The following is a 16,104-nucleotide window of genomic DNA, read 5'->3' as shown; positions in this document are numbered from 1 at the left end:
AATGGGAAACAAAACCCAGAGCTTCAGCTGCGGAAATCCACGATTTCCCCACATCGTGAATACCATGGGCAGGTCTGGTCATTGCCTCTCAAAAAGGGTATGTAATAAACTAAGGTGCTGAGAAAGATGACAGAGGTGATTACGGAGGTGAATTGCCTTCTGTGTGAGGGGAATAAATAGACTAAAAGTCTTCAGTCTGGAACTGAGGTGATGGGTGGGATAGAGTAGAAGTTTGTGAAATCAAAAAGACTTTTGAGAGAGTGAGGAGGACATGATTATTTTTATTTCTCAGAATGCAAAGAACAAGTGCAGCCTGTGAAATTCGGAAAGCAAATCTAAAGTGAACAAAAGGAAGTATGCAGTCACATGCTGTGTGGAATTATTTTCTAGAGGACTCTATAGGGACCACAATATCTGTGGGTTCGAAAATGTACTAGAGTTGTCAAAAATTATTTTCTAATTCAGAAAAAGGTCTAACCACTGATGTGCAGGAATGGGGAGTGGATATCAGGAGAAGGATCCCATTACACATGTCCTGTTCTTGAATTTCTTGCTTATGTTTTACTGGCCAGTCTTGTAGACAGGGAGCTGGACTACAGAGATCTTTGACCCAACCAAATGCAACACTCTTACATCACTGCAACAAAGCAGACTAAGTCTTCTGTCCCTTTTTAGTGTGTTGTAACTACCAGGGAAGCTTGAATTCTGGGATTGTAGTAGCTAAACATGTAGGTGGTGATCCTCCATCTAGAAGTGGAGGAGATGGCGTCTGTCCATTCTTGACTTTCTACTTGGAGACCACAAATCTGCAGGCTGGACCACCTCAGAGGGGTTATCCGAGGTACCCAATAGTGGGACTTTATACCTCTGGCCAGCCCTGTGTAGCACTGCACACCAGGACACAAAGGCAAACAGCATTTGGGGAGCTGCCATTCCTGTGTGGTGGCACAGGGAGAGAAAGACCAGTTTGTTTGGTGGTATGGATTTTGCTAGCAGTCAGTCCAGTTTGGCTGCTTAGTGTCTCCATGGCTTCAGATGCAATTAATCAGGGCCCGAAAGGGTAATTACCAGCTCACATTCCTAATTCAGATTTCTGTGCCTAGTCATGTTACTGTTTTTTCTTTAATTTAGCAATAAAGTTTGGGTTATTTTCATGTTTTTATGCTGCTGGACCAGTGACCTTATTAAAAATAAAAAATAACAAAACATTAGTTTCCAGTCTACCTTTTTTTCTTCTCCCTGGGAAATGAAAAGGCCATATTAACTGTGAAAGGGAAACGAAGCTTGTGTAGTCCTAGGGTCCTGCTGTCACCTTGGCTAAAGGCACTTTTCCTTTCAAGGGGTGAGTAATTGCTTAGAACATTAATCCCTGAAAGAGGCTTTTATTCTGCAGTGGGCGAAGCCGTGTACATCTGACAGTGCTGTTTCCTCCTTTGATTGGACATAGGCACTTTGCTGAACCCAGGAGAAGGTGGCCCTGGAAAGCTGGGGATGCTTGGCACCCTCCACACTGCGCACTTAACACTGTGTTTACTTGCACGTGGAGGAACTGAGAGGAGTTTTTCAGGGAGATTGTCCTCAGCTGTCTTCTGGCATCAGGAGGCTCTGCTGGTGCCAAGTCGCACGTGAGTGTAGTTTGGATTAGGTGGCCTGAGCTGGAAATGCCTGAAGTGCTCACACATGGAGGAGTCGGGTGTGAAGGAGGCTGGTGATCTGATAAGCCATTATAAAATCATTTCCTTGTTCCTGTGCATCGTCTGAGCCATGGTAACTGGTGGTGTGAGTGCTTTTATTTGTGCAGCTGAGATGGAGCAATCTGAGTGAGCTTTGCTGTCCCTGGGAGGCTGAGTGACTGGGCAGTGGCTCGTGTTGGTGCAGACTACGTGCACCCATGTGGATCACCATGTCCACTGCCTACCAAAGGAGTGGGTTAGCTGTGCAACCATCAGCTGGGAAGGGAAAATAAGGGTGGCTTCACGATCAAGAATTAAAGAGGAGGTGCTGCTGGGTGGCCTGGCCCCAGACCTGACCCAAAGGCTGTTTTGTCAGGCGTTGTGGCCAGATCGCGCGTCCCAGCTGGCTTATTGCACTGCAGGCTCAGAGGAGGCAGGGGAAGGGGTGTAGGTCCAGCTTTGGAGCCAGTGCAGGGAGGTGCAAATATGACTGCACCAGTCAGACCCCCAGCATGTGCAGAAAATAAAAGGGCCCATCTCTCTTCTCCTGTAACACACAGAAATCAGCCATCCCTGCCTGATGCACACGCTCACAAGCCTTTGAAGTCAACATTAGCTTTATCAGGGATCAGAGCAGGCAGAGAGGAAATCCCTACCAGAGGTTTTCTTAATGACACAAAAAGGTAAGACATACTAAAAAGATGTGTCTGGAACCAGAGAATGATGCCTGTGGTTTGAGATGGTGTCTTGATCTGCAGATGAGCTTTCTGACTCGGAGGCTGGCTAGCTTTGGTCTGGTTGTCATTCAACAGCTTCTCTGCCTGTCGTCGTTGTCTACTGAAAATTCAGCTTAAAACCAGGCACAGGTTTTGCTTAGAGGACTCCAGACAGCACTTCCCTTTGGAAAGAGAGAACAGCGCTCTGTTTTGCAAAGCACAGGGGATTTGGTTTCTGAATGCTGCTCTCTGAAACCCTAGCTGGTGAGTTCCAGCCTCTGACAAGCACAGACACCTAGTTATGTTTGCCGCCACGTTGTTTGTTTGTTTAATTTCTGTATTAATTGGTGCCTTCCAAATACCACAACTGCTCTGAGAAGCACTGTCCCTGCCAATCTGACTGCTGAATTTCACCTCCTGTAATGTGGGACATGTGTACCTGGCAGCTGACTTAATCAAGGTCTTCCACAGGAGAGAGTTTTGCCTCATTTGTGGCAGAAATCGAGGATTTGGTTTTGATTAGAATAAATGTTTGAACAGAAAGATTTTCTGGCCCCAGATGCCAAGGTAGACGTGTTTTCATTCTGCATGCGATCAGCAAAGGGATCTAGGGACTGGCTTTATTGCTGTCATTAGTGTGTGCTCATTTTGTGACCTTGTGAAGCCACCTTTGCATCCCTACTCCTCAATTTCTACCGGCAATGTTCCTGTAAGAGTATATGCCTTAGCACCGCGTTATTGCATGACCTACCTCCTAGTAATAATAACTTTGATCTACGTGGTGAGAGTGCAAATATTATTTTATTCACAGCTCCGGTTTTCAACCAGCTTAAGGGTGGAGTCTCCCAAGCAGTGTTATTGCCAGTCACGCCAAAGGATGTGGCTAGGACCTTACTGAGCTTTTCCAGTATAGTTTGGCAAGGGTGTGGTGCACATCCATCTCCATCCAGTGCTTCACCTTGCACCCTTGCTGCAAGGTCTTCGACCTCAGTGGATGCAGCTCAAAGGTTCCCTGTTGGCGAGGCAGCGCTGGCCCAGCGTGTGTGAGGTAATGTCTCGGGCTTAGTGTCACACCAGCACGTGCATTAATGACGAGTCTCATAAGAGCTTATAAGACAGTGCAAATGGTTTAGTAGGCTCAATTTGTTAAGGCTGCTGTTTTAAAAGATTGAGGTGGAACGATATGGTCATTCCTGAGGGTCCATATCACCGAGTGTCAGTAGAAAGACTCCTGTTGACTTCAGCAGACCCCAGTGAGCAAGGAGGTACTTGATGTGTTTTGGGAAAGAGTAGAGGAAGAGTTTAGTTAACGTAGCTGCAAAGGCATGGTCTTGCCCTTCAGGAAGAACATTTTTCATGGTTAAGGTGTCACAAAGACATTTGAGAGGCTCTTGCCTTTTCCTGCTCTGGATACAAGCACGTTCAGCAGCAAATACATAATACAAACAGGGGCTGCTGGTTCCCAAACTTGTTGGACCAACATACAGTGATCCACATCATTCCCACGCTGGCCAGGGAGTGAAAGTTACTCTTGAACATAGCGCTGCAGACTGCCTGTGGACCAGTAATGATTTGGAGATCACAGGTTAGGAGCCACTAACTACCTAGGTGAAAGCAGGGCGCTGGTGTCAGCTGATACAAGAGGAAAACCAAGTGTTTCAGCAATGACATGTAGGGTTTGATGTTCCTCTGATCAATTAGGTATAGAGTCTAGAGAGTTTGATCGTTATTTAAGCCCTGATATTTCTGCATGTTGGATGACTTGGTCCTGGAAATTTGGAAACGGATCTTTTTGGAGGATGTTCAAAAAAGCACATGGTGCAGTGGATGTGTAAGTGTGCAGATTCTTATCTTAGGGGAGAAGTATGCATAGGCAAGAGTGATGCTTTGGATCTGCATAGACTTTCCTGTTTTTCTGTGCCTTTTGCTCCCAGCATAGTAAAGACTGTATGCAAAGAGGAGGACACTCCTGCATCCTCTGTGTGAGGAAGCCGTGCTGTTTCCTAAGGCAGTGTTTCTTGGATGTTTTGAAAACGTGACCTTCTTTTGGCTCCTCATCTCTGTGGGACTCGGAATTATCATCAGGTCAGTTCCTCTGGGTGAGGGTGTGCCAGTTGCTGGTGTTGCTGTGTGCAGGTATAAATACCATTCTCTCTCTCCCCTCGGACAAACTGACTGCTTTCTGCAATTAAAAGCAGTTGGCTGTTTGCTGGCTAATGTAGAACTTGCAACCAGTAATTAGAAATGAGTTCACTTTCCACCTTGGGGAAGCTGAACTGTGTAGTTCAAGGAGGCACCGGTTTCCCTGCAGAAGCTGAAGACTTTACTCACTGAATCAACACTCCCAACATTTTGCAACCACTCACAGACGGGGAAGTTCAGTTTTTAAGGGATGTGGGGACTTGTGCTCACACTGAGATCCTCTTGTGTGGGGTAGGTGCTTTACTGTGCTGTACTCCGGTGGTAAAGTTCGTTTAAGCAAGGTGGTGGATCTCTTCGGGTTTGCTGGTGCATACAGACCAGTGGACAGAGAGCCACCCACAGTAAGAAAACTGAAAGGGTAATTTTGTAGCCCTTTCCAGAGCAAACACTGCATAATTTGCCTGCACTGTGGTTCCTGCCTTGCTTTGGAGGGGTGGGAGATTTGCAGCTGGGGCAGTTGAAGAGGAGATTACAGGAGCAGTAGGTTGTTTGGGTGGTAGCAGCACTACACAGAACCACATGAAGTAGCTCTTGGCTTATGCAGAACACAAACAGTAACAGAGCTGTTAGCCTGAGATTTGCACCCCGTGGCCCCCATCTGTCACTCCTGAATTTCAGCATCAGTGCTCCTAGCTTTTCTCCTTCTTCCAGCTGTGCTTGGTGCTTGAATTCCCAAAGTCTGTACTAACAAAGCTGTTCTAGAGGTGATGCTGTTGTCCCTGGAGGATAGTAGCCACCCTTACAGACAGTGGAAGGCAGCCAAGTTCAGAGGTAGGAGCTCTTTTCTGGTGGGGAATCCAGCTTCACCTCTTGTCTGTCTTTGGTTTCCCCTTGTAATCATTCACATTAGGGCATATTCTGCTTATCACTTCTAATGGAGGAAGAAAGATTTCTCTTCCTGGTGATATTCTTTTATAGTTAAGCCATGTTATTTCCCGTGCTTTATGGCTTCTTGGTGATTTTCTTTAACATTGCAGCTTATGCACATTAAAAACAGGATCCAAGTGCAGAAGGACACCCTCCCCACCAGCCCCCACATATTGTTATTGCTTGTGTTGTCTTTCCTGACTGCCCCATCTGTCTTCATCACCTCTTGTCACCTTCCATAGTAATCCCTGCTGATTAGCGAAGGCCTTTATCAACTGAGGCACTTTGGCAGCCAAGATCAGCCAACAGTTCTGAATCTGTCATGAGTTTCTACTTATTAAAAAAAGTCCTTCCCCCTCCCACCGGTGGAAACAGTATGAATCATTTCCCTCCCCTTTCTTTGTCAGGAGCAAATGCCATCAATGTTAGGACCCTGGCACTGGCTTTCTGACTCCAGGAAATTGTGGATGAAACAATCCATGGAAACTGGGATCCCCATGTAAAAGCAAGACATTATTTTATAAGGAACACACCTCATTTTTGCCTGCGGTCAGATTGCTATCTGGTTGACAATCACACGTACTTCCATGAGAAACATAAAATTGTTCTATCCCATAGTGCTATGCTGTTGAGTTATCTATTTTGCATTGCAAGGTGGCAGTGTGTCTTTAAATGCTCCATTTGGGAATTACATTGTGTGACAGGTGCCTGAGAGTTTCATGCAATATCCTGGGTCGGATGTCGCAGCTTAAATGGGTAGAGGGGAATTTGTGTCATATCTGATTGCACATCTGTGCTTCTTCAGTGTATAAAAAGAATAATAACAGCTATGTGTAAGGAGTAGAAGCCTTCATAAAAATACATGAGCAACAAAATGGGTTTAGTTTCACAGGAGGAAGCTGCTTAGCCCAAAAGGAGAAGCTGTAATTGCATGAGGGCCAAATTCTTTTCTCTCATCTGCTGTGACTGTTGGGACTGTATGGCATATGTCCCCCTCCCTTGAAGAGGAAAGACTGGACTCTCCTGCTGGGCATCCCCTTAGAGACTTGTAGTGTGTCTCAGCCTGGTGGTGCCTGGTGCTGTGCTGCCTCCAGACCATGCTCCACAGTGTCACCAAGCCCACGAGGAGCAGGGTTTCTTCTCTGCATGAACCACATCCTTCACCATTACAAAGTATTAGGCTATGGACCTTTCTGGTGTGTTCAGCACAGACTTGTAGTCTAATGGGGGGGCCAAGGAGTCTAATGTTGGGTTGTTTTTAAGCCTTTATTAATCCAAGTGTGAGGTTACGCAGAAATGAAATGATATTCAGAAATGCCTTTAAGGCTTGCGGAATCAGCAGCTGCCATAGACGGTCTCCTGCATAGCTTTATTCGTCCCACTTTGAGCACCCGCTGTGTATACAGGAGGAAACTGGGGTCTTGTGGGAGAAGGGGTGTGTGGTCGCAGAATTAAAGGCTACATCTATATATATAGACAGAGAGATGAAGGGATGACTTAAGATATCCCCTACAATGCTAAACCTGATACTTTGCCTCTTATCCACATTAATTTCCTAGGAATAATATTTTCTTTAAAGAAAAAAAGGTAAAAATAAATATTGTTATCCTGCATTAGCAGCAGGGCTGGAGCCCTGTGTCTTCCCCACATCTCTCTCCCAGTGCTACAGTCCTCAGAGTCCTTCCTAACATGTGCCAGACCTCCCTTGGCCCAGTTTGAGCCTGGCACATTGGTGAATGAAATACTTGCATGAGGCAGTGCTGTCCTGGGTAGCCTATAGCTTCCCATCTGATACCAAGACAGACTTCCCCTTCACTTCCTAGCTGGGCTGCAGCATGATTAAAAAGCCTCTCGTCCTTCTGTAAAACAGGGCTGTGGTGCCTGAGTAGGCTTAAAAGAGCTGCAGTAAAATTCAGGAGAGAGGAAGCAGCACTGTATGTAGTCACATAGAAGTAGATCCCTTCCTTAGAGATGTGGAGCTTCCTTAGAGCTTCCTTAGAGCTACCCAGAGGAAAAGCCAAGTGGCACATAAACCACTACTCCACCCTTGCAAGGAAATTGGCCGGGCTGTTCTGCATTTACTGGCCACCCCAGGACTTCCCTGCTTCCTGTTAGTGCTGCATGAAGTGCTCCTTTCCACTGCTGTCCTGAGGGCTCCCTGCTGGCTCTTACATGCTCTTGCTGCTTGGCTCTCTGCCTGCTCTTTATTTCTTTATGGTGATAACAGGATGATCCTAACTACCTCGCTAGTCAAAGCTTTCCATTAAAGGGGTCTGTGTCCAGTGCACCCACTTGTAGAGTGTAAAGGAGTGTACAGCGTGGGTGTCTCGTGTTACCTTCCTTTTCCAGTCCCATGGGACCTCCCCTCGTAGAAATGGGGGAACTGGAGGAAGCACTAGTGACTCATACTGGTTTTGCAGTGGTTCCTGCTGGTCGATCAGGACGGATTCGGACAAGCTTTTGTTGGCAGTCTGTCTTCCCAGAGAAGGGGAGAAGCTTGGGAAGGTGGGCATTTGGGAAGTTTTCCCTCCTTAGAGGTGCTCCGGAACCCCTGGCAATGAGGCTTCTCTGCCCGAGGACCCCAGGATTTGTGAGGAGGTCCCTCCTCGCTGCCCACCCTTGCTGCTGGATGTGGTTGCAGAGTGTCCTTGTTTCAATTATTGCTTTTTGCCTTGTTGACTGCTACTCCATGGTGCTCTAAATGACTCAGCCTTCTCCGGATCTCAGTTTTGAATGCCATACTGGACCGGGCAGCTACAGATCTTCCCCACAGCCCTCATTGAGCCTTTTCCAGCTTCCAATAGCAGAGGAAAAAATCTTCCTTTTTCTGAAGGGATAAAAATGGAAGCACCTTCTGGGCTTTGCTTCATCCTAATGCCACAGTCATCCTGATATTTTCCATCTCCTTTTAAGGACTGAATTAAGACTCATCATATCCTGGGGTCTTTTTTGTACTCTGTGTTTAATATAACGTTCTTTATTATATTTATCTTGTTTCTTATGTTTGAGTCTTTCATTTATTATGTTACTTTGAAGACTGGGCCTCCTTGTCTTTTTAGGAAAGCTGAATTGCATTTACAGGAGATCTTTAATGTGTTTAAGTCTTTAGTTCCTTTATGTTTTTATATGGTCACCGGTTCGACTTTCGAGTTGTGGCTTGAACCGAAAACAGGAAAGCCAGAAAGTGAGAATGTTTCCAAAATGTTGCTTTCTCTATGCAGTGTATTTCTAAAAGTTGCAAAGAAATACCAAAATCTCGCACACCAGCATTTCTGGAGCACTGAGAAAGGAACTAGTCTTTTCTCTACACCTACCCCCACACTCCTTTCACCCAAAAAAGCAGCTTACCGCAGTTGTGCAGTACAAGTACAGTGTGATCCTGGAGTTGTGCAGGTAGTTCTCCCCATTTACCAGGCAGAGAAGCAGGAAAGCAGCAATGTTTTGATGTGTCCAAAGTGGATCGGTGCAGGGAGATGGGAGTCACGCTTTCCTTCACCAGCAGCTTTTGACTAAATCGCTCAAGCTCAGGTGAACATCTCAGACACCTATTGAAGATTTCCCCTGTGCTCTGTGACCACGTGGCATCACGTCCTAAAGGGATGGCTGAGCACCAGCTTTGTAATGAGATAACCACAGGGAACCCAGAGAGAAATTTATGGCACTAGGAAATGGCTTTACCTCACAGGACAAACTCTTTTGCTGCCAGAATTGGGGATGGAGATAAACCACTTTCTCCTGTCTGAAACAAAAGGCTTTCACACCTTCCAGATTAGCAGCTATGGAAGAAAAGGCAACCAAAAGGGGCAGAGTCTGGGGGGGGTTAGAGCCTCTGCTACTGGTCTGTTAAAGGTTGCCGTTTCATTAACCTCTCAGCTTGTGTAATCATGACAAAATCAAAGCCACACATTCAGATTTTGGATCTGATTTCATTTCCTAGTCCATTTTCTTATCCCATGATCTATGGGTGAGTATCTCATTTGCCTGTTGGCAGAAGAAGTTTGGAGCAGGGGGTGGTACATATGTCAGTGGTTTTTAACGCAGACATTTCATGGACTAAATAATGCTGGCAGATAGTGTTTTCTTCCACCACAAAGAGAACATATAATTTATTCTTGTCTCATTACATTAAAAGAAATACAGCGCAAAAGAAAAAGGGAAGAAAACCACCAAAAAAGGATATGAAGATATAATCCCTTCAAGCCAGAAAAATACCATCACATCCTTGTGTGTGGGGAAACTCAGTTTTTAGATTATTTTGATAAACTTTGTTACAATCAGTTTCACACAAAACCCAGCTGTTTATTTAATCTTAACTGGCTTGCAGAAATGTCATCCAGCAAGGACACTGAGGTTATTATTTTTTTTTACTTTCAGAAAAAGAGAGTTTGTTTATTTTTCTTCTTTTATTTGGTTTCCCTCTGTAGATTTATAAGGGCTCTGTCACCAACAGCCTTGTGTTTGCTCGTGAGCTGGCTGTGTGGTTTGCCTGCCTGCAAGGGCAGGAGCCTCTGCAGTGGGATACGGTTGAGTGGGCAAGCATGGGGTGTAGCTGGAGCCCGCATCCCACCCCAGCGATGCCCCCAGTGCTACCAGCATGGACGTGCCAAAGCAGCCCTGAAGTAGAAGAGAGTCATAGCATAGAGTTGGTCCACTCCAGGATAACGCCATCACTAAAAGGGAACCAAAACTTCTTGCGTTATCTGCAGGATGAAATCAGAAAAACTCCCCCTGCCCCATGAGTCACTGTGGTCCCCTTTTGGTGGCTCACGCAAGCGGGGCAGTGGTGGCAGTCGCTAAGGTTTCACGGAGCTGCTGTGCCTGTGGTAGCTGTTAGCCGTGTGCTGCATCTCCCGTGCAGACTTAAGACCAGCAGCACCCAGCTGTGGGAGGTGCCAGGCACGCTCCCCTAAGAGCTTCTGCCCCGCGTCCCTCCATCGCCTGCCCCGCAGCCTATTTCTGCACAGTTTGCTCCGAGGGCAGGAGCGGATCTGTTACTCACACCTCCTCCGTGTTCCATCCTGTCTGTCTTGTAGCAATGGTGGGCCGCAGTCACACAACGCTGCTGCTGTGTGAACCTCCCCAGTACTGGACTCCTCCGCTGGGTCCGTAACGGGCTTGCAGTGCTCAGCCACCTGCACTGCCGACACCTGTGGTTGGAGCCAGGGACAAAACCCCATCTGCCGGCCTTTCTGCTCGGTGCTGTTGTGCTATCCCACATGGCAGGCGATGCCCCTAACCCTCCCCTTTCATCTGTTCCCTCCTCAGGTAAGATCCTGTTCCGGAGGAGCCATGTCCGAGACGTAGCGGTGAAGAGGCTGAAGCCCATCGACGAGTACTGCAGGGTAAGAGCTGTGTGCGAGGGGCTCAGGGCCACCACCAACGCTGGGCTTTCCCTGCCGGATACTACTAAGAGCTTCATCTGTGTTGACACCATCATAAGGAAGGATGGTTCCTTCCCAAGCACCACCAGGGCAGGTGAAAACAGGCCATTGTTTGCTCCCAGGGTCCTCGCAGCATTTTCCCCTGCAAACTGTACGCACCCGATTGCTGCCTCATTTCCCTAAGCCTCGTCTGCGCAAAATGTGGATTTTATTTTGACTTCAACCTCGATGAATGCAGGAGTTGAGGCACAACTGAGGTGGCGTTTTCTTCTGTTCCCTGCCTGCCAGTCCCCAGAGCAGCATGAGGGACAGGGCCGGCCGGCGCAGCACTGGGGGCGGATGGGCGGCTTCCAGGAGTGCTTCTCCTGACGAGTGAAAGCCTGGAAATTTATTGCAGGACAGACAAGCATGGCTGCGCTGAGAAGAAGGTTAAGTCACCTAATCTTTCCTTTCTAGCTTAGAGTTTATGATTTGATGATAATTAATCCTCCGGCAGTAGGTTAAAAGTCGTTTCTAAGCAAGGCGGATACCCAGTTTTTGTAGAGGTATCGAGCGTGTCAGTCAGCGCATAATTTAAACCCCAGACTTCCTCTTATTTCCCGTGAGGTTTTCTTTCCGTTTTTAGAAAGCCAGAGGAGCAGGTGGAGGGGAAGAAAATACATTCCCAAGAACTTCTCCAGTCAGACATTTGCTCATCCAAAATTGGGAGCAGATCAACAAAGTGCCTGAGGCACGCTGGAGTCGGGGGGGCAGCGAAACCCATGCCATCTGCACCCCCCGCCAGGGTGAGGAAGCTGCGATTAAAGTGTTATCTCATGAGATCAGTCTTTCTTGTGCGACAATTAATGCACTGTCTTCCTGCCGGCGGCCCGAACGGCTCTCTTTAAATTATGTAGGGTCTCACTGCATCCCTGGCCGCCCTCCTTCAGACAGGAACTGCCGGCGACGCGAGCGCAGAGGGCTGATGTCAGGGTTCACCCGGCAGATGCGCGGTGGAGAAAAGGCCAACTTACGCCGGGGGTGGGGGCAGCTGCTTCTCTGGGACCCCTTTGTCTGCGCCCTAGACAGACCTGACCTGACCCGGCCGGGCCCAGCAGTCATGGCGGAGGGATGTGTTGTGGCGTCAGCCGCTGGCATGTTCGTTGGGGCCATGGCACTGTGATTGCCGCCCTCCTCCTCCCTTCCTTTTTTCTCTCCTGGAGAAGTCTGGCTCAGTTCGCTCTGGTTCAGATGATACAGGGCAGGTCTGCTGCTCCTGCTTCCCAGCTCGGAGATGTGGCTGGATGCTTCCCCAAAGCCAAGCTGTATCCTTGATCTATTTATTAATAGGGCTGCTTTTATGAGCATAGACCCGGCTGTGTTGGATTAGCCCAGTTTCCCCCAGCCCAGTGTTTCCCATCTCCAGCAGCAGCTACAGTGGTGCCCAGCAAGGAGTATGACAAACCTATAGTGACTTCTCCAGCATATTACCCCAGCTTCCAGTAATCTCTGGCACGTAAGTTTTTTGTGCCTGATGTAGTGTCTTTTTATTTCATTTGCAGTTTACTGTAATTTCTATTTACTTTGCCTCAGTACTTCCCAGTAGAAGATATTTAAATCTGGATGGCATTGGAGAGCGAGGCTCGTAGTCACTGAAAAGCTTGAGCAGGCATTGCATCTCATGGCTGCACGAGTGCTTCAAGAGGGCAACGTCCTCCATAGCGTCTTTCTGCATGGGGTGTCAGGTCTCTAAGGAACGAAGGCCCAGGCTAACTCATCCATCCCCCTGGGAGATATCTTGTTGGAGCGTGTATGACCGTGGCTGTGCCTGAACAGTCTGGGCTGCAGGGAGGCAAGTGCCTTGGCCAGTGCTGGGAAGTAAAGCAATGCCAAGCTCTTTTTCCCATCCCCTGCATTTGACTCCAAACCCATGCCCAGACATTAATTTGTGTCCAGTGTGGATGGCAGACAAGCTTGTGGATGGCAGACAAGCTTGTGCCCGCCTTTCAAGAACAGAATAGAAGTAGCCATGATGGCCTGCCTATCATCAGATCCAATTATGGTCTGATTTCTTCGCTTTCTGCTACAGCTTACAGAGGATAAATGACGATGGTAGTTGGTCACGCCATTGCCTGGCACAGGATGTTGGCAACCTGTCACACAGTTGGCAACCTGTGTAAATAAACAGAGGGACCTGAGAGTTGCAACTCATACCTCTCCCAACCTTTCTAAGTCTGCATATTTTATGAGAATTAGTTTTTCTTTTGAACATTTATGGTTCATCCAATTTACATTTGTTCAAATAACGTTTGTCCTATGTTATTGTTGTTCCACACCTGTCCCAGGATATGAAAGTCCACAAGACTGAAAATAATGATGAAAATCAGGCACTGAACTTCAAAGGTACAAAGAATTTAGGGAAACAGCTTGTAGAAGGAGAAGTTCTTGGTACAGTGAAGCCAGTGGTAGTTCTGTTACTGGCCTTCATCAGGGACAGGATTTCATCTCTGGAGCTGAGCAGAGGCTTAAAATTCAGAATTGCTTTCTTGCTACCTTCCCTGAAGGTCACCACTTGCAAGGTTGCTGGGAACATGACCTTCAGAACCTTACTGTAATCTTTCCACCCCAATATGAAGTTAACCAGGAATAACAGAAAGCTGTGACTCGGGAACAGAAAATTAGGTGGTGAGTCTGAAGGAGAGTGGCCTCGCTTCACCAGCCTAAACTAGGCACAGGGTCTCTCTACATTCAGCTGTAACTGCAGAGGGAACCTGAGTGACTTGCTCAGCTCCAATGATAACTTCTAGAAAGCTGAAGTGAAATGCAATGAATCCCGTCTTGGTGTAAGAAGGGAGAATTATTTTTTTTCCCTTCTAATAAAATAATATTACTCACTACTGTTTCCTACTCTGTGGCAGCTACTGATGCATGCACATGACTTGAGAGTGGGATCATGCCCACCTCTTTGGAAGTGTTAGCTCTTTTCTGCATTTCTTCCCCTATCCAGTGGATGTTTTGGCTCTTTAGAGAATTGTGTAGAACTGTAGAGTAAGAGCATCATTTTGACTTCTATAAAACATGAGTGGAAAACTTATGGCCCATGCTAGTCCTAAAATAGGTAGCCAGACAACATACTTAATGTTGAAAAATTTAGCGAATTATGCTGGAATGATGTGGGCGAAGTTGATGGAGAAAATCTGACATGGGATAATAAAATGAATAAATGAGACAATAGGCCTTTGTCCACTGGCATCTGTGAGGAAGCAGAGAAGGGAAGCGGGTTCAGATGCAAATTTTGTGATAATTTTTTTGCCAGATGAGGGTTCTCCATCCACTTTACCTGCCCTGGAAAGATGAAGCACAGATAGGTCCTGGCAAATGGGCGGTGCAAATGTTCGACCATTTGTTGTTTTGTTTTTGCAGCCTGTCTCTGACAGAGCGTGGTGATTTGCACAGCTGAGAGGCAGGTCTGACTTCTGCTGTTTGGATGTGTTGTGGTTCCTGCAGGAGGCACAGGAGCAGTGACAGGCGGAGGCCGCCTGAGTTTGTGGGGAGACTTGGCAGTCAGGGGAGGTCCGCAGAATGTTCTGTGTGAGGGATGTGAACCCCCTGCACCCTACAGCATGGGCCTCCCGACGCCTCGCGCCTGTGTAATTCTTCATTGCATTGTACCAGCTTAGAGAAATACCATCACAAAGGTAATCAGGCCAGCGTTTTTGCTAAGACCACAAGAAACTTTGAAGTTGCAGTGACAAACAGAGGAGTGGGACACACAGGGGAAGGTTTCCAGGACTTATCTCTAAACACGAAAGTGCAGTCTGTATGTCCTTACTAGTAACCTGAGTGAGTTACCAAACAAACTGCGTTTTGCCAGTAAATGTGTGCTGCCCACTGGAATTGGTATCTCTGGATGATTTCCCTCTTAACTGTAGACTTGGAATTAGTTTAGTGTGATTTAAGGTCTTCTGGGCTCATTGGGCCTGGTTTTCTTAATTTGATTAGGAGGTTTTGCCAATCTGAAAGAAAGAGCAACTTCATAGCCTTGCCTTGCCTTGCCAGGGGCATTTTATTTATTAAGCTTTTGATCTCTCAAACACACCTCTGGTGTGTCCTTGTCCAGTATGTACTGTCCTGTGTTCAAGAAGGACCTCTCGGGTCGGTGGTTCATAAAACCACCGCTCTCTCTTCACACAGACCACTGGGAAGACTCAGGCCAGCATTTGCAGACTTGCATATTTGTGCATGTTGGACCTAATTGAGGGAAGCATCTTTGGGCAGGGAAGGTCTTAAGATGTGAAGTCACATTGTCATAAACAATTACCTGAATTTGTCTCATGCCTTCATACTGTCCCGACTGGAGGTGGATTTAAGTAGAAGCTTACAGGCTTTTCCATAGTGAGACTTGAGAACTCAAATGCACGCCACCTACATAAAAAATAGACGAGCGAGTCACATCAGTGCCAGGAAATATTGGTCATTTTTTTATTAATGTTCACAGTGTGAGACACCACACTTCAAAAACTTAATTACCTCCCTCTTGGTCTCTCAGTCCTGCATCTCTTTCAAGGCTTAATTCTTGAACCTGTCAAGACAGATACACAGACATTTCTGTCTCTATCCATTGTACAACCTAGTGCTGATTGAAGATGAAGTAATAGTTAGTCCTAGTCAAGAATGAAAGAGTTTAAGTGAAAAACTTTCAGACTTTGTCATTTTTTAATCTACGTTTCAGAATCCTGGTGGGTTTAGACCAGCTTCAGTAATGAGAGTTAATTATTTGCAATGGACCTCAGCACCTGGAGTAGAGCCTCGCTTTCCATTGCCTTACGGTCCTTCCATGTCAGAGGCCCAGAACTGTGTCCCAGTTACTTCCAAAACTCTGCACCCTCTTTCCCTCCTTCCCTCAACTCTTTATTTATTACCGTACCTCCCTACTTCTTCTCCAGTCTGAATCACCACCATGTACTCTTTATCCATGTCTCTGTCTGACATTCAGTGTTTGCCATGAGACCTCCACACTTCAGTGCTTTGGGTTCAGACTTGGAGTTATTGAGGCTCTCAACAAAACAGAAATGGAAAGTGTTTTCACGTAGGTGAAACAATTTATGTCTCTGTTCTGAGAACTGAACTATTTTAATTGCACCTTCCCCCTCGCTGGACTCATTGCCATTCCCAAATGTCTGGCACTAATGATCAACCTTAATTAAAATTGAGAGCAGGATAGTTAATATGAAAAGTCAGGGAGTCATAACCATGCGGTACTGTCAGCTGTCTCTGTGTATTTGT

At 46.8% G+C, this 16,104-nt stretch overlaps 1 protein-coding gene across 3 annotated transcripts in view; it reads left to right on the top strand.

Moving 5' to 3' along the window:
* The window catches only part of SH3PXD2A (SH3 and PX domains 2A), a 264,890-nt gene that overhangs the window by 100,408 nt on the left and 148,378 nt on the right, over positions 1–16,104 (top strand). For all 3 annotated transcript variants that reach the window (XM_074593122.1, XM_074593123.1, XM_074593121.1), the window contains exon 4: positions 10,724–10,800. In XM_074593122.1, the coding sequence (XP_074449223.1) occupies positions 10,724–10,800 (77 nt within the window). The remainder of the gene's footprint in view (positions 1–10,723; positions 10,801–16,104) is intronic.

This window comes from Larus michahellis, chromosome 6 (genome assembly GCF_964199755.1).
Source record: "Larus michahellis chromosome 6, bLarMic1.1, whole genome shotgun sequence".
NCBI classification, from domain to species: Eukaryota; Metazoa; Chordata; class Aves; order Charadriiformes; family Laridae; genus Larus; species Larus michahellis.
The sequence above is the reverse complement of the archived record's forward strand: the minus strand, read 5'-3'. Positions and strand labels throughout refer to the sequence as shown.